A 20,819-nucleotide genomic window follows, 5' to 3' on the forward strand; every position below is an offset into this window, starting at 1 on the left:
TGTTCCAGCTGTATATCAGATTAGGTTCTGCAGATGTTCCAGCTGTAGATTAGAGGATGTTCTACAGATGTTACAGCTGTAGATTAGAGGTTCTACAGATGTTCCAGCTGTAGATCAAAGGTTCTGCAGATGTTCTAGCTGTAGATCAGAGGTTCTGCAGATGTTCTAGCTGTAGATCAGAGGTTCTGCAGATGTTCTAGCTGTAGATCCGAGGTTCTGCAGATGTTCTAGCTGCAGATCAGAGGTTCTGCAGATGTTCTAGCTGCAGATCAGAGGTTCTGCAGATGTTCTAGCTGCAGATCAGAGGTTCTGCAGATGTTCTAGCTGCAGATCAGAGGTTCTGCAGATGTTCTAGCTGTAGATCAGAGGTTCTGCAGATGTTCTAGCTGTAGATCAGAGGTTCTGCAGATGTTCTAGCTGTAGATCCGAGGTTCTGCAGATGTTCTAGCTGTAGATCAGAGGTTCCACAGATGTTTTAGTTGTAGATCAGAGGTTCTGCAGATGTTCCAGCTGTATATCAGAATAGGTTCTGCAGATGTTCCAGCTGTAGATTAGAGGAGGTTCTGCAGATGTTCTAGCTGTAGATCAGAGGTTCTGCAGATGTTCTAGCTGTAGATCAGAGGTTCTGCAGATTTTCTAGCTGTAGATCAGAGGTTCTGCAGATTTTCTAGCTGTAGATCAGAGGTTCTGCAGATGTTCTAGCTGTAGATCAGAGGTTCTGCAGATGTTCCAGCTGTAGATCAGAGGTTCTGCAGATGTTCCAGCTGTAGATCAGAGGTTCTGCAGATGTTCTACACTGATGTCCAGAACATGTTTTCCGTTCAGGAACAGAACAGCAGCACTTTTGGATGGAGAACAGGAAGAGAACAGAAACAAAGACCAGGTGGACGACTTTATTCAGAACATAAAAAATTTACTTTGAAAGAGTGAACAAAACAGCAGTAAAATCTGGTTTATCTACTTCCTGCTTAATTTCATGACCAAAGCTGGCCCCTGGCGCACAGACAGAGTGAGGGGGGGTCTGGGACATTATAACGAAACAAAAACGGCTGCAATGCACTTAGTCTGACCTTCAAAATAAAAGCTCAGCAGGTTATTAGAATAACCTTTCTTGACCTCTGTGGTAACTGAGTTCACAGAGCTGTTCTCAAACATAACCATGGTTGTTAGGAAATACTTGAAAAGCACTTCAACCCTTCAGAATAAAAGCCTGGACTTCATTTGATCACCTACGGTACCGCCCCCTTTCTTTGTCCCTTTCTCTGTCCCTATCCCTGCCGCGCTCCCGGTCACGGCGTGGTCCTCCACGTTCACGTTCCCGCTGCCGCTCACGCCGGCTGCTCACCACTGCTTGAGTCCGCCGCAGGAAGTCATCCACACGCATGTCGTAGTCATGCTGCATGATGGGAAACAGAAGACAGGTGACGCCCAGCAGATGAAGAAGAGACGATGAAGAGGAGACGATGTCGCTCAAGAACTCACCGGGCTGGAGGTGAAGGTGCGATGCTGCGGGACACGCTGCTTGTCTCTGAAGCGAGAGGGTGGAGCATCATGGGGGGGCAGGGGGGGGTGATGATGATGGTACGTCTGATGAGGGGCGGGTGGGGGGTGACTGTGGTGGTAATATGGAGGATGGTGGGGAGGCTGCTGCTCCACCCCAGGATAGGCCGCCTGTCACACAAACATGAAGTCATCATTACATCACAGCTGACACAAGCCCCGCCCTCCTTTCCTGAATTTGACACAGACCAGGAAGTACCAGACATTGCAGTTCCTCCAAACACCACAGGGGGCTGGTTTCAAAAGGGGCCCATTCTGCACTGACTTATTTAAAAAATAAAAATGTATTTTGTATGTTTTGTTTATGACAGCTGTGAGGCACGTTGAGCCTTTTCCTTAAATCTCTGCTTTTATTCAGAGTTTCTGTATTTGGAAGGTAGCTGGACAATAGTTTGGAAAACGTTAGCTTCATGGTCGTTCCTCTGCCATGTTAGTTCAGAAGGTCACCACTAGGGCTGACGAGAGCCATACCAGAGTTTGCCATGGAGCCGGGGGCCCGACGTTGTGGTGATAATCTCTCATGTAGTCGTAGGACTGGAACAGGTAAGAAGCAAACAGGTGAACACAGAGGGGCCGTCCCAGTCAAACATCAAAGTGCCGGCACTCACCCCGTTGAGGAAGACGTCCCTCCTGACGCCCGAGAACCTCCTGCAGAGTTAACAACAACCTTTATGAGCCATTTCACAATAAAAGCCTTTGATTTCTGCCCCCCTTTTTGTTTCTGCTCTGCCCCGCCCACTTTCAGGTGACGTGGTGTGCCTCACCTGTCCACCGGCTGGTTCCGTGGGTCCTGGAGGAATCCTGAGAATCAATGATAGTTAAGAGATACAGTTTCAAACGTCCATACGGACCATTCCACTGTGAGTGTGTATGTGAGCGTGCACGTGGATGTGAGCCACAGCACAGTGAAAGTCACTCAGGTGTGTAAAATAATCAAAACCTCCAGGTGAACAACCTGCTCGTTGTACAAAGTCCGGTAGGCCGTCGGCTCGCGGTCGCTTCCTGCTGTGGATGTCGTACTCTTCCAGCCGACGCCTACGTGAATAAGTCCACAGGTAAGACACTTGCTCGTGCGCGCTCACACGTGCACTCACAGACACGTGTTCGTATGCACGAGACAAAACCTTCTGAAGGACGAAGCAGCATGAGCAGATCAGACCGGTGACCTCCGTGGTGGACCAGCACGGTTCTGGTTCAGGGCCTAAATGAGCCTGAGGTCTCACAGTGTTTGTTACCACGGCAACAAATCACACAGACCTGGAAACCAGGACCTGAAGAACCCCAGTGACACTGATCCTGCTTCGTCTGACAGAGTGTGGCCATCCAGAGGTTGCAGCACGCACGCACGCACGCACACACACACACACACACACACACTAATGCAAACACACGTCTGTGAAGGAACAACATACCGCTTCTGTCGTCTATGAAGGAGGGGCAACACTTTTTACACAAACAGTTTTTCTCCTCATCAGTCCACTTAAGTGCTTTTTAACCCCTCTTATTTTGAAAGGGTGAGGAGATGATGATGATGATGATGAAGTTCTGTCAAGCAACATAAATTCCCACTCCCATCAGCCCCTCCCTCCCTTCTCAGACTAGCAGTCCAAGACAAAAAAACTGTCCATTCCTTTCCACGCCTTCCTTCTCGTTAGCTCCACCCACCCTCCCATTCAGGGCCAGAGACCCCGCCCACAAAACAGTCCGTCCTTAACAACCTGGCTCGGAGTCCTCATTCTCTGCGTGTGCCAGGGGGGTGGGTAGGGGTGCGAGGAAGCATGGGGGGTGGGGGGCAACAGTGTCCTCTTGATGTAGGGCGGGGGGGGGGGGGGAACACCATTAGTCCAAGAAGTTCTTTTTTTTATTCATTTGTCCTTTATTTACCTCAAGAGGTGGGTACCCTGGCCCCAACAGTCCTCAGGCCCCACCCCCTGCCCCCCTTACCTGTTCCCCCTTCTCACACGGAATCCAGTCCCTTACTCTCGTTTTGCTTTAGCTCTACCTTGCACGTCCTCCCCTCACCATCAGTCCGGCCAGTGGTGCTCTTATTTTGAAAAGCCGAGCCAGTCCCACTAAAGCTGAATGGTTTTTAACTCCAAAGCACCAAACTCCTGCAAAGACAGAGAGCTTGACAGGACGTTTACGCCAGCGGAAGACTTCCCCTCAGAACTGATCAGAACTCAACCAGACGGGTTGCTGCTACGGCAAACACCACAAATAAACCTGCATCAGACGTTAACGTTACTTCCTGCCTGACCGTCAGCCTCCAACCAGACGCAGAGGGGCGCAGCGACCAACCACCACCTGAGCGCCGCCAGGTAAAGGTCGCCGTTGTATCCATGGTCCGGCAGCGGGTGGCACCGTGGTTGCAGCAGTACAGGATGCGGGGGAGGAGCTTGATGATTGGCTAACCTTCCCGGTTCTCTCAGTGGCGGTCGGCCTCGGGGCCGCGGCTCCGTCGGTGTCCTGCGTTTGTGCCGAATGCGGCGAGACACCTGATGAACATCCACACTCTCGTCCAATGGAAACAGTCCACAGAGTTGAGCGCCGACGTCCGGCTGGATCTCCTAAAAAAAGTCGAAGTAGGATGAGTCCGAATGAAAAAGCTGCAGAAGCACAACCTCCTGAAGCGGGACGCCACGGTGGGCAGACCTGTCCATCTCGTCCAATTTTGATCGGCTTGTGCTCGTTCCATGGGTTGGAGAGGTGGGCCGTCTTGATGAAGGGCAGCTCCCTCCTGTGGGCGACAGAAGCAAGTTCAGCAGTGGTCTCAGCCAGTTCCCACAGTGGGTAACCGCCACCAGAACCGCAAGTTGGAGTATCACAATTCAATGTACTCTGTGCTCTAACGGGAAGACTGCCAGAACCATGAGGATTCTGGGGTTGCGCGTATTTTTCAGGTGTCGTCCAACTATCTGGTCTACAACCACCTTGAGCCAGTGAACATTGGTCTCAGACAGAGGATAAACCATGAGCACAACCGTTCTCACCACAGCCGTGGGCAGGTTCTGCCACAGGCAGACGCCTTGGCGGCGTTGGACCGGGCTTCTACAAGCCCCATCTACTGAGAATGTTCTGGAACTGGCTATTTCAGGAGGTCACTACCTCCAGAACAGCTGTGTACCCGTACAACTGATCAAACAACCAAAGCACTGCTCACCTAGAGTCCTACTGTTAAATACAACCGGATCTACACCACGCGAACTGTCCAGAGTGATCATAACTGCCACCAAATGCTAATGTTAGCTTAGCCCTCGCCATCCTTCTCAAGCAGAAGTCCATGCTGGCACCATGCACGTCCCTGATTCTGACCAAGCCCACTTAAAACTGCTCTCCCAGTCACCAGGGTTCCACCAACACCCCACATGCTGTCTGGCTGCCCCCTTCAGGAATGCCCCACCACCCACTGATTCCAGCTGACCCCTCACAAGCTCTATCCATCACTGTCCCACCTCCAGGGCCGCTCCACACGGTCGGATCACGGTGCTGCTGTCCCAGCATAGACCAGCACAGCTGCCTGTCTGGTCCTAATCACCATTTACACATGCAAGCTAGGAGGATGAGGCACTAAAGTTTGGTCAACCAAACAACACCTGATTTAAAACCACGGTCCCCACTAAGCAGATGGAGAGCTCAACAAGCGTCACAGAAGTTGGCCAACAGGTGGCGCCACAGCTGGATTCCTGACCTTTAACAGCATCAGGGGGCTGTAAAGACATTTGGGTTCGTCAGTGTCCTCTTTACCCTTTTCTCCACTGCACTGACAATGAAGGCATCCTGAAAGAAGTATTCAATCCATTTTCTGTTTTTTTTTACAAAAAGTTAACTATTTGGTGTGTAGTGCAGGCCGTTGTCATGGTAACAGCTGAGCCAGCACACTGATCATTCCATGATGAAGATTAAGTTTGTTTTAAAGAAGCCAGCGCAGCGATACAGGACATTTAAGATATGTGACCGGAACTACTTTTTAAGCGTGCATTATCACTTTTAAGATGGGATAGACGACTGTGGTGGAACCTCTGAAACTTTCAAGCCAGCAGACTGAGAACCGAGGAACGTTTACCTGCAGAGCCAGTCGATTTTAAAGACTCCTCCCAGCATCTTAGCATTAATGCCGGCAGGAAGCACCCAATGGATGGGAGAGCCGCCATGTTGAGACTCTGAGGCCAGCCGAGCAAAACCTGGAGAGAACAGCAACGATAAACGAGACGGCAGGCAGACGAGGACGGCAGTCATCAGCTTTTCTGGCTTCACCTTGAAATTTTCCGCTTTCCCTCACAGAGAAGATGAGGATGACGCTCCGCGCCGAGCGAAACGCCGCGTTCAGCTTCTTCTCGTTGACCGGTAACGTGGACCAGACTCCCTGCACATGACAGACACAAAGATCAGCACGCTAACAAGAAACCCAACACCTCTGAAAGCTAGCAAACAGAAGACGGACACCGAGGCAGAGATGGCATCCCAACAGAACATGAGAAAGACAGACTCACTTTGGCTTTAGCCAGGGACACGTTCTCGTGGTTATTGCTCTTGATGAGGAAAAAGCGAGCGTCACGCAGGATGTAGCGCAGCTTGCTGGTGGGATCTGAAACGCAGAGAGCAGCTGGACGTGAGGGTCCGGCTTTGGACGCGCTTCCCGTCCTGTTTGGAGGGGTTCTTACTTTCCACGCCTTTACGAACGGCTCGCACAGACGACGACAGCTTCTCCTGCTTCTTATCGGAACCTGTCAAAATAAAAGAACAAAAAGAGCCTGTTATGGTGACATGTTCACGCGTGCTCCTTGACATGCGTGAAGAACAAGTGTGTCAGTGTGCAAAGAGTTCAGCTTCATCGCATCATTTATTCAGATCTGTTTCTTGAAAAGCAAGAATGGTTTTGAAAAAAATCTGCTTTCCGTTTGATCACAAATGAAAGCCACACCCCTTAACCCTGAATGACACACGACTTGACATATCGTAACTCTGTTAACGCGATTAACACGGATCAGCTGACTCCGACGCAGAGACGGCGACTTTTCACCGACATCCAAAGAGTTGCATGACGGCGCAAAGCCGCTGTTCTCTGCTGGGATGTAAAGCGCCGGCGTTCTAAGCCACATCCACGCCGTCTACACGGAAAGATCTGGGCTAACCGGAATTGAAACAGCATCATTTCTAAACTCTAATGGTTTCTTCTGGTTCTGAAAGTATTTGGAGCAGGAACCAGGTCCTGTTCCTTCTGGAGCAGAACTTCATCCAGTTCAGTTTTGGACAACTGATCAGGAACACAGAAGATCCCCTCAGACCCGGCCCAGTGCCAGGTGGGATCCTTAGAGGGGGGTTGCCATGGTTACCTGAAGCCTCTGATGCAGAGCCCGAGTGCACAGACTCGCCCTCTTCAGAGAAGCTGACCGAGGAGGCGGAGCGCGACCCGCCAGCTTCGCTGCGAGTGTCGTAGTCGTTACTGTCTCCACCACGGCGCTCGTCATACTCTTCCTCCTCCTCTTCTTCCTCCTCCTTCACGCCTTCCTCCTCTTCTTCCTCCATTCCTTCTTCTTCCTCCTCCTCCTCCTCCTCCTCATCCTCTTCCTCCTGCTCCTCCTCTTCTTCCTCCTCTGCATGGGAGGCAGTGGGGGAGGAGCTTCCAGATGCCTGCTCTGAGCCGTACTCTCCCACCACCTCATCCTCTGATTGGCTGTCGTCACGGAGGTCGGAGCTGGCTGGCCGCTCGTCCCGAACCAGTTTCTGATAACAAACAGGAAGTGAATAAAGATGTCTGGACGTATGGCGTGGGCTGCAGGTGTGTCAGTACCTGGTTTAGGTCCGGGCCCCTCTGGAGGTCTCGGCGCCGTCCATCCTCACCTCTGCGGCTCCGAACGGCGTCTCGGGAGTCGCGCCGCCGCTTTCGCTCTTCATAGTAGTCGTGACGGTAAGCAGCAGAGGGGCGGCCGCGAGGGCTGGACGACTTCTTAGAGGATGACGCTGATGAGCCCAAGCCTCTCTTAGTGGAAGAGGCGTGGCTTGATGGAAGGCGGAGCCTCTTCAGATCTTGGCTATCAGACCGTTCGCTCTTCCTCTTTGTTCCTAACAGACGAGACCCAGGGTTTAATGTGACACCTGCTTCCACACCGGCAGAACATCTGGAGACCAGCGCACCTTTCTTGTCACTCAGGTCCCGTTCCGTGTCCGGGTTGTACAGCTCATCGTCCTGATCCGGGGCTTCCGTCAGCAGGTCCTCCAGCACGTTCAGCTCGCCGTCTGAAAAACAACAACACGCTTAGAACACCGGAAGGTTCTGGACAGCAACAGGTCGGCTCCTTTCAGACCGAGCCGGGCCAACATCTTCCAGCTGGACCGAGACGGACCAGTACCTTCCACCTGGATCTATGCTTTCCAGGCAGAAAGTCAAAGTTCAGTCAGGGAAGAAAAACGTCAAAAAAGGTAAAGTTCTGTTTCTGGAGAGAACAGTTAGTAGAACAGAACCAGGGAACTCCTGAATCTGAATCACACTCCCAACAACAGAACCACTGATTACTTGGTTCTGGTATCTTCTGTTGCTACAACATAGCCAGACAAAGCCCACCTTTAGACAAGTCAGTAGGCAGAACCTGAAACGGCCAGGTTCTGGACCAATTGGATCTTATGACGAAAACAAAGAGCGATTAGGTTCGGCCTTTTAACTATACAGAGCGGACCGGTACCAAAACAAACTGTCTATTCTAAAGGTTTAAATTCATCCAAGTGCTGATTCCTGAAGTCAGATGGGTCAGAACCGCGGTGTTCGTCTGCAGCTAGCCGCTAAGCTAACCTCCGCCAACGTTACCGGAGGAATGGCTGACCGCGAGCGCGTGACCAAGTTTCGAGGGATGACGGGTGCGCGTGGCCGTTTACAAAGTTCGGGTATCGATCAATTCAGAACCGCTATCTGATCGAATCGATCGATCGGCCGGAGAAACAAAGAGCATGTCGATGCTAACATCTGCTAACTGTCTCACCTTTGTCCTCGCGCCGTTCGGCCGCCATAGCGCGGGCTGGGGCGTCTCGCTGCCTCGCGCGCAGCTAAAATGTGCAGACTTGATGAGAACTCCTCAAATGAAGACACGAGCGAACGACACTAATGGCGGACCGCGTCGTTTTCTTCTTCTGGTGTTTACGGTAAACAGCGCGTCGACGCGGGATTAGCACCGCCCCCAGAAGGGACAGCAGCGTCACGTGACGAGAGATCAAAAGGGTGGGTCAAACCAAACGAAGCTTTGATGTTTCCCATTTTTACACTGTGATAAAGGATGAATTGGTTTTTGGAGAAGCCCGGGAAACTGCTGAAATCAATTCAAATCAAATCAAAACAAACCAAACTTTATTGGTAGAGCACTCTTCTGACTAACCAAGATCAAAGCGCTTCACATAAAACATTTTCCAAATGTGAAAATTAAAAAGTAAGAAAAAAAATAAAATCACATACCCCCCCCCCCCCACACACACAAGATAATCAAGCATAAAATGAGAAGCTAAAGATGCAAAATAGAAATCTGGCTTGATACCAAGTGGAGAAATAAAATATGAGGGACCTGTCTACGTCAGTGACCCCACACACACACACACACACACACACACACACACACACACACACACACACACACACACACACACACACACACACACACACACACACACACACACACACACACACACACACACTGCCACAGAATCCCCCCGAGGAGCCGGACCCTGGAGATCCTACTGCAGATCCACTGACAAGATTCAATCCCTGATGTGGAGGATCCCTCCGAGAACAAAAGTTCAAACACAGATATAAAATAAAGAAAAGTAAACCCGAGATTATAAACCGGACAGACGGACGGATGGACAGCTGTCATTCAGACTAATGTCTTTCTCACAAACGTTCTGTTTTACCAGGGTTCCACTTCCTGGAACAGGAATAAGAGAATCTTTAAAAGACATTTGAACCTGTGGTTTCAACAATCTCTCGTGTAATCATCACATGATCAGGTATCAGAACATGTTATTGCTAAACAGAGAGGTTTTAAAATGTCACATCTGGTTTAGGTTTACACTGTCTTCACAGCAGCTGGATGGCTCTGTGGGCTGCATGCAGGAGCGGCACAATCCCATGTTCGATTCCCAGGGGCCACGATTAACTTCACCCAGTGTGGGTCCTTGGGCAACCTTTACGCAACTGCCCAACTATGTAACTACAAGAGCTCAAGTCTGGGTCTCCCTGTGCCGGTCCCCAGCTCGGGTAAAATACAGCGTTGTGTCAGGAAGGACACCCAGCGTAAAAGTCTCTGCCAAACCACCTGAGCAGCTCGGTAGAAGCGGGTTGGCTGTGGCGACCCCTGAAGGGACATGCAGAAAGGTGAACAACTGTATTTATTTCTGGAGGTTTGGTTTCTTTTGTTTCCAACACATCATTGACCTCCCAGAGGACTGCAGATGGAGATTGGCCTTTGGCTCGTTTACATTTGATGTTTATGTTTCCAATATCATAAATAAATGTTCAGAAACAGTTTGATACGTGGAGCGCTTGGTGCTTGTTGGAGTTAGTCCATCCAGTCCATGTTTATTCTGGAAAAGGTGTTGGGTGTTTTTCTTTGTCTCCATGTGGATCCGTCAGGTCAGGCCCCTCTGTAGGGGCCAGTCCATCCCCGTACAACCAGGGGCTCTTGGCTTTTATTGAAAGGAGAAAGTGGAAGCCGTTTCTCTGTGCTTTTGGACTGAAACACTTTAACAAAAACTGAAAAAAATGATGTTTTGGGCAGAATTTCAGGAGGCAGCCAGAGGCTGAGGTTTCAGTTTGAGGGCTTCATGGGGCGAGTGGCAGATTAAAAATATATAGATGTATTCATGCAGAAACACATTCAGTAGAAATAGCTTTTGACAGACACTGATCCTGCTAATTGTCCCACTTAGAAATGGGAGTCCGGTCTGTAGTGTTTAAAATGGAACCACTTCACTGCAAAAAAGGATCCAGGTGATCAATTAGTTTGACTTTTAAAGAATTTATTCCAGGGGTCAGCGACCTTTACCACTCAAAAATCGTTTGCATCAGTTTCCTACAAAACACAGGAAGCAGCAGCAGCCTTTGGAAAACCTGGAGTTTCCAGAGAATGACATCATCTCACTGGTTTTTAAAGTGAAGTGAAGAAATGTTTATTTTCCCTCTATCCTCCGTCATTGAATGGGTTCTGATGAGAACTATTTCCTGAAAGGCCACAAAACTAGCAAATATGTGGTAATGAACCAGCAGTTAATCTGCGTTTCCAATAGATTTTTGTCAACAAACAACTGTTTTTATCATCTTGATCGGGGGCCTGTTTCAGAAAGGAGGTTCAACCAACTCTGAGGATAAACTTGAACTCTGAGTTGGTCAATCGAGAGATTAACAACTCTGAGTTTTCTGTTTCAGAGAAGCTGATCCGAGTCAGGTCAATCAACTCTGAGTGGACTGATTCGGAGTTAAGCGTGAGCACCGCGACTATAAGAAGCCATTATCAATGGAGCGCAGATATTACGAGTCACCATGGCAACCGTGAAAAAAAGAGGTCTGCATATTTTTCTCCAGCTGATCTTGACGTGCTGCTGCAGAGTTACAGTGAATATGAGCACATATTCCAGAAGAAAAGCAACACCGCTGCATCTGCAAAACAGAGACAGTTAGCGTGGGAAAACATAGCTGCTCAAGTTAATGCCTAAGTTTGCATTTAAATCATTGTTATAAAATATTGGCTGTAATAACTTTTTAAATAGCGTAAGGTGTGAAATAAAAATGGTGATATTTAGGTGTACTTTTGAAGTGTTATTCCTGGTGTAATTGCATGAAATGCTGCATAGTGTACAGAAGCAATCTGGGGGAAAAATGCATTTAACGTCGGTAATGTTTAGAGGACTTTTCTGTTAACCTTCCCCTCTTGCAAACGTTGGTCAGTTTAATATTAATACATGCAATTGTGTTTTTAAAAGTGAACTTTTGTCTACCCTTGTATTGATCAAGTGGTATAGGTTTATATGGGATTAAGAAAGTAAGCAGTGCTAGCAAATTGTGTTTCCAAAAAGTAATCGTTACATTAATCTAATTCAATGTCCCTGATTTCATTTTCATGTAGATGCAATCCTGCAGGAATTAAAAGAACATGGCAGCAGCTAAAAATGAAGTATAAAAACATAATTCAATCAGATCAAATGTGAGCATGTCATGGATGGAGGCTTTGTTGACAATATTTGACATATGAAACATCTACATAGCAATACATATCTAATGTTGTTTTCATTGTATATATGTAATTGACTGCAACGAAAAACGGTAACGCTCAAACAAAAACGTATGGGGAACTGACAAAAAATCCAGTCTAGGTCTCAAAATCCTCGCACGACGTAAATGTAATTCTCTAGGAATTAATGCAGCCTCCTCGTCTATTGGGTCCTCCAAAAAAGAACAAGCCATTCTTGTCACTTAGACCGTCTCTGTGTGACGGAAATGTGGGCAATGAAGGTTAAAGCGAAAAATACCACTTCGTCTTTAAAAAGGGGAGGGGTCCGGCAGAAACCTTGAGTTTGGAGAATAAAACCTGCTCCCGACCAGGTTAGGTTCACAGCGTAAGTAACCATGGACACTGACTCCGAGTATAAGTTACCTCTCTTTCAGAAACGGGTTTGACTTACTCTGCTTTCTCTGGTTTAACAAACCTCCCATTCTGAAACGGAAAACTCAGGGTTTCCCTGATTTTAGGGTTAACGCACTCAGAGTTTACACTTAACCTCCTTTCTGAAACAGGCCCCAGGATGTTTTCAGATCCAGAAGGATTTTTATTGAAATTGAACAAAACAGTTTCACAGCCTAGGAATTTGCTGTGCTGCCAATGTGCCACAAACAACAGCCAAGAAGAATAAAATAAACAGTAAAGAGTCAAAAACACAGACCCAGGGATCAGAACCATACACATAATTACAATAGTGCAACACAGGATGGATAAGGTAATGGGAAACTGGACTGATGGTTTAAGGGGGGAGGAGTTAAAAAGTGTTCATGAGTCTGACGGCAGAAGGAAAGAAACAGTTCTTGTGTGGTGAGGTTCTGGTCCGGATGGACCGTAGCCTTCTGCCCGAAGGGAGTGGTTCAAGTAGACCATGTCCAGGGTGAGAAGGGTCGGCTGCTATCCGACCCGCTCCCCCCCGGGTTCTGGAGACGTTGAGGTCCTGGACAGATGGAAGGCTGCAGCCAATCACCTTCTCAGCTGAGCGGCCAATACGCTGCAGTCTGTTGATGTCCCTGGCTGTGGCTCCAGCGTACCACACGGTGATGGAGGAGGTGAGGATGGATTCTAGTTTTGGGCAAAGCTGCATGTTTATTCTGGGATGTCTCGCCACATTTGAGACTTTGTTGTTTTGCTAATTCCTCGTCACATATGAATCATACTGATAAAGTAGCTGAAAGCAGAAAAAAAATCTGCCCAGGCGCCAACAAACCTACTGTTTTCTTCAGGAACGTCCATGTTCTCCATCCTTGTCCTGCCTGGGTCGGAACATTGATGGAATTACACGCCGGAGGGAGTCGTGGCGGTGAAGCAGGTTGATGGTCACTAGAGCTTTTCTTAGAAAATGTCAACATTTAGAATTTTTTAGACCTAACCCTCATCCTGTTTGTCTTTGTTTTTCTACCCTTGTGCTATCTTAGATGACCCCCCCCCCCCCTTCCATTGAGGTGTTCTTCCTACCATTGACAAAGGTGGATAAAGGTGGAAAGATTTCATGTAATCCATGGACACCAGTGAAGATCACAAATCATTGAAGAAAAAAAGGTTCAGAGCACTGTCTAGTGGGTCTAGATGACCCAACTCCCAATGTTAAAGTGCCTAGGATAGAACAAGGGATAATGTTTATTTTTAACCTTTGTACAGTGTCCTTGGGTTTCATAAAAGGCGCTTTAAAAAATGGATTATTATCATTATAATACACGCCTCGGTCGAGGCGTGCCTTTATGTGGGCGGAGTTAAATGGCTCTTATCTCATATTTTGCACCAGACTAGTGTAACCGGTCGCTTTCTGCGTTGTGCTGGTTAATATATGGTGTGACACAGTGTTACCTCTTGGAGAGAAGCCTCCCTTTATTCTGGTAATAAAACAAACAGAAAACAATACACTGTGTGATCCTGCCCACTCCAGTTCCTCTCTGACAGGAGGTCATACAAAAGGGGTATGCCGCACGCGGCATGCTAGCTTAAAACCTTATACAGGCTCTGTAACACATTTTACACTCACATTTTTCTCATACATACCTGGTAATAAAACAAACAGAAAACAATACACTGTGTGATCCTGCCCACTCCAGTTCCTATACAAACAAAACAAATCGACATTTAAGCTTTAACAGTGAATCCCCAAAATATCTCTCCTGAACCATCAATCCCTTTTAATCATCACATCACAAGTTAGAAACAAACATTGCTGTAGTTATACAAATAAAAATTAAACCCAAAAGGGCAATAAACAATAGGATGTATTGGGATTATAAAATGATTTTAGGATGATGGCACCCACCTCTCTGACAGGAGGTCATACAAAAGGGGGTGGGGAACAGTAGCCTTTGGAATATATAGGGGAGTCAAAAGAAGTAGAAGAAGAAGAAGAAGAAGAAAGGAAGGAGGGGCTATGACCAGTAGTGTAATGCAGTAGTTTGTTGGAGATCCCTCATGTATGGTAACCCTTGAACAGATTTTGTGCCATTATAAAATAAGATAAAGGCTGTCCCGGTTACACTCACCCCTCTAGAATAGCACAAAATCACAAAAACTCATGTCAGCACATTTGCCTTAAACCAGAAACAATACATGTTCCAAAAAAAATACCATCAACAAAATGGTCAAAATGCCAGGAAAATAGCTACCCAGCTACACGGTCCAGATACTCTACAAACAACGTGAGGTGCCATTTACACCTCACATAGATTGAACCATATTGACAATACCAGGTAGAGAGTAAAAGAAATCAAACCATATAAACTTCCATCACAAAAAAAATAGGAAGCAGTAGTAGAAAAAAAACAATTACACATTTACAGTACTTGTATGAACATACCGTGTATCAAACAATGCTTCAACTTGGGCCATAGATTCAATCAAACGGCAAACTGGTTTTATAATCCTACCAAACCGGGAAGTAAGCCGATGACCCATATCCAAACTTTCCCCGTCAAGGACGGAAGTGATGGGAGAGACAATGTGAGACTCACTGAGGGAATTATCCATAGCACCAGCTCCAATCGACCCACTGGGCTCTGGTGGGGGCAGGACAAGACCCAGGGCAGATTCACCATCAAATGAGGCAGATGATTGTTGCCTAACCCAGGATGTGGTGCGGTCAAGTACATTTTCTTCGCTGCATGAAAGAGAGCTGATGAGGGGGTGCTCTGCATGTACTGCCTCCACAGCTGATGTGCCAGTGTCGCACAGGTCAGGAACTGAAAAGGTACTAATGACACTGCCACCAGAACAGACAGCATCACCGGCCAAGCGTACATCTAGTGGCAAGAAGTTCACGTTCAGCAAAAGGTTACGATGCACCACACGCTCATTCCCTGCTCGGTCCCTGATACGGTATATGTGAAGAGCAGGTTTGGAAGCCACCACTGTGTAAACTACTGACTCCCATTTATCTGAAAGCTTTCGTTTCCCCTTTGCTCTCTTATTTGCCACCAGCACCTGATCACCAAGGGAAAGCGGTAGACCCTTGGATCTCTTGTCATACTGGTCACGCTGATGTTTCTGCTCCCTGCTACTATGCTGCTGGGCCAAAAGCATGGCGGAGCGAAAGTCGTTTGCCAGCGACTTGACATAGGAGTCATAGTCACATATGATGTCATCTTGAAGGACATTTTTGAACATTAGGTCAACTGGCAGTCGGGGGACCCTCCCAAACATAAGGTAGAATGGGGCAAAGCCTGTGGTTTCATGCGCAGTACAGTTGTAGGCAAAAGTCAAGGACTGAAGCATTTTCGGCCAGTTCTGCTTTGACTGAGAGGGGAGAGACCTCAACATATTGCCCAAAGTGCGGTTAAACCTTTCTGTGGTCCCATTACCCATTGGATGGTAAGGGGATGAGTGTGATTTCCCCACACCACTAAGTTCCAGAAGCTCTGCAAAAAGCTCACTCTCAAAATTTGCTCCTTGGTCAGAGTGTATGCGCTGAGGAAACCCATAGATACAGAAAAATCCATCCCATAACTTCTTTGCCACTGTCTTAGCTGTCTGATCATGACACCGAAATGCATGTGCTAACTTCGTGAAATGATCTGTGACCACAAGAACATCAACAGACTTGTTGTTTTTGTCCTCAGCTGACCAGAAGTCAATGCATACGAGTTCCAATGGCGCAGAAGTCTTAATGTTCTCCAAAGGAGCTCTTGCAGCAGGCTCTGGGGTCTTACTGAGGACACATCTAGGGCAGTTCTTCACATAATCACGCACATCCCTCTCCATGTCAAACCAGAAAAAGCGATGACGAGCTAAAGAGAGTGTACGTGGCTGACCCTGATGACCCGCATAGTCATGCACACCGGAAAGAACAGCAGATCTCAAGGAGTCAGGCACAACAAACTGAAACCTCTTGTGTTTGGTCAGGGGATCTTTAGAGACTCGGTAGAGTACACCATTCAGAAGTGTGAGTTTGTCCCACTGCTTTAAAATCCTCAGTGTCTGCAGGCCCTCATTACAGCGTTCACGTCTTGATGGTCTGCGCTTCCGCTCAACATAAACGACGACTCTTGATATGACAGGGTCATGCTGCTGGTGAGAAACAAGACTAGACTGTGACAAGGTAGCAGGAGCATCCGCAGCAGGTGGGGCTACAGACGCCAGATAGTCAGCGAGAGATGTTGCTCGCAGCCTAGAGGCAGAGTCCCAGTCACAGGCGGCAGACAAAATAGAAGAAACCTCTCTTTCTGACATGGAGACATTGACAGCAGTTGAGAGGTGGGTGCCATCCAATGTCTGTGGTTGACAGGTCAAATGGAAAGCTTCCTGTACTGTGTCATCTGTGATGTCACAAACCTGATCGAGCAGCCTACAGTATGGCTCTGTCAAAAGGCGTTGAGCTACAGGTTTTACAAATGGGCTCCTGCTCAGTGCGTCGGCCACAACATTCAGCCTGCCAGGGACATACTTGATCTCAAAGCAGTATGGCGCAAGCTTGGAGACCCAGCGCTGCTCACAGGCGTCAAGCCTTGGTTTAGTCAGGATGTATGTGAGGGGGTTGTTGTCAGTCCAAACAGTAAACTTTTGACCTTTAAGCCAATGACTGAATTTATCACATACAGCCCACTTTAGAGCCAAAAACTCGAGCCTGTGAGCAGGATACTTTGACTGACTGCGACTGAGAGTTTTGCTCGCAAAAGCCACAGGTCTTGCCTTGTCCTCACCGATAGGAACTTGCGACAAGACAGCACCCAAACCATCCATAGAAGCATCTGTGGAGAGAATGAAGGGCCTCTCAAAATCTGGATGGGCTAGCATCACACAATTGAGAAGTGCAGCTTTCAGGTTCTCAAATGCACTCTCACATGCTGGAGTCCAATCCTGAGGGGTCAATACTCTGTAGGTCCCTGCCCTCCCACCTGCATTACCTCTAAGTCTTCTCTTCTGGCCTGCAGTAAGAGTGAAGAGTGGCTTAGCAATGCGTGAGCACTCTGGAATAAAGTGTTGGTAAAATAAAACCATACCAAGGAAGGACCTCACTTTCTGTTGAGATGGTGTGCAACCATCAGGGTTCATGAGGTCTTGCTTCTGGAAACTGGAAATAACCTGCACTTTATCCTGATCAACAGAAACCCCAGAAGCCTCAATCACATGTCCTAAGAACCTCACAGATCTTCGAAGAAAGTGACATTTCTTCTGTGCAAGCTTTAGGTTATTGGCTCTCAGACGACGGAAAACAATCTCTAGTCTCTGCAATGCCTCAACCTCTGAAGGTGCAAACACCAGAAGATCATCAAGATAACAGAGAAGACTGGAAAAGTTCAAGTCACCAAAAATGCTGAGCATCATCCTCATAAAGGAAGCTGGACTGTTACAAAGACCCTGTGGGAGGCGGTTGTACTCATAGAGGCCCAAAGGTGTTGTGAAAGCCGTGTAGTGTCTGTCAGACTCATGCAGGGGAATGTTGTAAAACCCAGACGTCAAGTCCATGGTACTGAAAAGGGCGTTACCACCCAGGGCAGCAAGACAGTCAGACTGGTGGGGCAGTGGATGAGCATCCTTAACGGTCTTAGCATTAAGCCAACGGAAGTCAGTGCATATTCTTAAGTCTCCTGACTTCTTCCAAACCATAACAAGGGGTGAAGCATACTCACTGACTGACTTGCTTATGATGCCTTTCAGTTCCATGTCAGATAAGACTTCCCGCAGCTTCCGATAGTGTGCTGGGGGCACTCGTCGATAGGGCAGACGAAAGGGGTGGTCATCGGTTAAATGAATACGATGAACAAAATCCTTCACCTCACCACAGTCTAGCTTGTCTCTAGAGAAGACATCCTGATAGTTAAACACGAGTTCAGCCAGTTTCCTTTTCCACACATCAGCCACCTCACATCCATCAATGTCAATGTCCTCCAAACCACAATCCCTAAGTTGTTGGAAAGGATCACCTCCTGGAAACAATGAGGTCAGCGAAGCAGTAGCCTGACCATGCTGCATTTCACATGTGGCTTGAGTAAAATACAGATCTTCAACAGCAACACAAGGAAAGACATCAGCAATTTTAGCATTGCGTCGCAACGTCACCGTTGCTTGTGTGGGATTGAGGACCTTGAGTGGAACCCAGCGATCGCCCCACATAGGTGTTATGACACGACCTACCAGGATGTTTTTTGGAGTGGAGCGGGCAGATGAAGGCTCCACAATCACAGTGCTGCCGGGCGACACAGAAGAAGAGGGGGGTAACTTCCCCCACACTACATATTCTTGGTGAGGCAACAAAGTCACCGCCTGTCTCAACCTCACCGTCCCAATCTTATCAGGTAATTGAGGACCTGACCACCTAGAAATGCAACTTAGTAACTGGAGAAACTGTTCACATTCTGGGTTTTCATTAGTGGAAGTCACGATCTCCCAATATGTTGGATTAGACTTCATTTTCTGAATGATGGGCCGAAGCACGTTGCTCCCAATGATCAAGTCATCCCTCTGTCCAGGCACCACGAGTGTGGGCACATTAAACCTGAGTCCGTAAATCTCAATGTCCAAATCATAAATACATTTTGGTTGAGTGACGAGCCCTCCACAACCGACAAGCACCACGTTTCAGGAATGGCCTTGGGATTCAAAACAACACCAGCATCCTTCAGCCTAAGCTCTGCTGACTCACTCAGTGTGCATGACATGCTCCCCGAATCAAGCATCCCCCTCAAAGCAGACTGGCCACCAACAGACACTGTGGCAAAAAAAAGTTCACTAGCACCCTCAACTCTCTGAGATCCAACATAAACCACTTTTTTTTCTTCAGAAAAACTTTGACAAGTGTCAATGTACACAGAGCGAGAATCTGGAGCAGATGTGAGGGTTTGGTCATTATGGTCCATGCTGACCCTCTCATCACATGGACATCCTAGTTTAAAGCAGGGCTGGAGGTGGAAGCTACTGGCATTGATACAGGTGAGACAGTTCTCGGACAATCACGCTTCATGTGGCCAGAGCCATGGCAGTTGAGACACAGTCTGAACAACCTGCAGTGAGAATGGGTCGAGTGTTCATCTGAACCACAAACCCTGCATTGGGTTGGCTGAAATCTCTGCGAGGCTGGAAAATTTCCAGACTGACGTCGCCCCCGTTGGCTAGTTGTAAGAGACGCAGAACATAAGGAGAGGACTTTATCAAACATATCCACCATCTGTTGAGAAGGAAGGCCAACTTCAGGTGGAGATGGAGCAGATGTTACAGGTGCAGCGTGTAAAGGAGGCAAAGAGTGAGCAGGAGAGGATTGCAGATGACACACAGGGGCTGAATACCCTGAGCTTGGTTCTACCAAAACTACGGGGGTGGATGATGAAACATTAACTGGACTGACAGTGGGAAGACCAACAGTCTGGCATTGAGTGTGGACATGGGCACCCCCGACCTGTTGTGTGTGAACCCGCATCCCCCTAATCTTCCTGACATGCCCATCCAGGCGCTTCTGCACCTCAGCTGCTGTCCATTCCTCGGGAGACTTGACGTGAAACAACAGTGCAAGAGCGGGATCGGGACAATGATTAATGAACATTGTAACCACCTCTGCTCCTGGGTCTTCCACCCGCTTCCCTCGCCTCTGGAGACACTCATCTACAGCATCAATAGATTTGTTTAGACGAATCCAGTAATCCATTGCGTCCTCATCAACCCGCGGCAAAGTGTTATAAAAGTCTCTCATCGGAAGAGCAGAAAATGTCAGTTCACTGAAATTGTGTTTGAGAATATCAAAGACGGCTATAAACATTTCAGTGGGACTCAGCGCGGGCCGTGACCGAAGTGACACTTTAACTACATCCCTGGCTTTACCAGCCAGCCGGGACATGACAATGTCAAACATTTCTGCAGGGGTCACACATTTCACCCTGGACATGTAACATTTCATTATATCCTCCCATTCCTGGATCGAGAACGCATCAGACCGATCACCTCTAAAGTATGGGGGAGCCTTCACATCGGACTGAACAACCACCCGCAGCTGCGATAAGTCATTGTGACTACAGTGCTGGGATTGGCTGTCAGCAGGCTGAGGCTGGGGTTGGCTGGGCTGGTGCATAGCAGTGAGATTCGCTGTAATATTATCACCAATCTGCTTTGCCAAATCAGTAATCATGTTACTGAGAGCGTCATTTAAGACAACCTGACTGGGCTGAGTCTGTGGTGTCACAACTGGCGTGGAACTAGCAGCAGGAATGGTGGGGTTCATTAGTGACTGGTCAACAGAGCTCTCAAAATCACATGAGGTAACTGTCCTGCCCCTCCCAAATGAAACAAAATGTTGACCCCTTCCCATACTGAAAGAAACCTGACGACCCAGGGAATTGTGTTCAGCCATGTCAGTGGTAAAAACAGCACTCAAAAATCTCACAATAAAACCAAAATAAAATAAAATAGCTGGTGAAACAGTTCTAGTTAGTGTTAAGCAAACTTAAACAATATAGAAAGTCAAAATCAGTAAAAAAAAAAAAAAGTCGGAAAATCCCTCAAAGTTAACCTGCAAGTCCCCGCGCAGGGATTAACGATCCAACCTAAAGGAGCAGAATGCGC

The 20,819-nt window shown here is 47.9% G+C and overlaps 1 protein-coding gene and 1 long non-coding RNA gene across 4 annotated transcripts; one reads left to right on the forward strand and one right to left on the reverse strand.

Moving 5' to 3' along the window:
• Positions 1-878: 878 nt before the first annotated feature.
• Positions 879-8,748, reverse strand: ythdc1 (YTH domain containing 1). 3 transcript variants are annotated; one of them, XM_023960834.1, is made up of 16 exons: positions 8,535-8,748; positions 7,696-7,797; positions 7,352-7,623; positions 6,894-7,284; positions 6,222-6,284; positions 6,051-6,145; positions 5,815-5,923; positions 5,624-5,741; positions 4,213-4,297; positions 3,973-4,127; positions 2,516-2,595; positions 2,325-2,361; positions 2,169-2,208; positions 2,032-2,094; positions 1,483-1,671; positions 879-1,396 (listed from the first exon to the last, which is right to left on the reverse strand). In XM_023960834.1, exons 1-16 carry the CDS (start codon positions 8,560-8,562, stop codon positions 1,226-1,228), a joined length of 1,998 nt encoding a protein of 665 aa, XP_023816602.1. In that variant the 5' UTR covers positions 8,563-8,748; the 3' UTR covers positions 879-1,225. The 3 variants fall into 3 exon arrangements, 1 of the variants encoding a protein (XP_023816602.1); XR_002874296.1 differs by lacking the exons at positions 879-1,396; positions 1,483-1,671; positions 2,032-2,094 and having other exon boundaries at positions 2,163-2,208; positions 2,973-4,127; XR_002874297.1 differs by lacking the exons at positions 879-1,396; positions 1,483-1,671; positions 2,032-2,094; positions 2,169-2,208; positions 2,325-2,361 and having other exon boundaries at positions 2,479-2,595; positions 2,973-4,127.
• LOC110014262 lies at positions 7,627-10,875 on the forward strand. The gene is made up of 3 exons (XR_002289380.2): positions 7,627-7,980; positions 9,457-9,549; positions 9,626-10,875. It is a non-coding gene; the product is annotated as an uncharacterized LOC110014262 (long non-coding RNA).
• The last annotated feature ends 9,944 nt before the right edge of the window (positions 10,876-20,819 follow it).

Source organism: Oryzias latipes, chromosome 12 (genome assembly GCF_002234675.1).
Source record: "Oryzias latipes chromosome 12, ASM223467v1".
In the NCBI taxonomy this organism is placed as follows: Eukaryota; Metazoa; Chordata; class Actinopteri; order Beloniformes; family Adrianichthyidae; genus Oryzias; species Oryzias latipes.

What these genes read in the sequence shown, in the direction of transcription:
- ythdc1 (XM_023960834.1), bottom strand. Translation starts at nt 8,562, where the DNA reads ATGGCGGCCGAACGGCGCGAGGACAAAG. An exon ending in TGTCCCTGGCTAAAGCCAAA is followed by an intron (nt 5,924 to 6,050) that starts GTGAGTCTGTCT and finishes TGTCATGTGCAG; the next exon opens with GGAGTCTGGTCCACGTTACC. An exon ending in CCACTGAGAGAACCGGGAAG is followed by an intron (nt 2,596 to 3,972) that starts GTTAGCCAATCA and finishes TTATTCACGTAG; the next exon opens with GCGTCGGCTGGAAGAGTACG.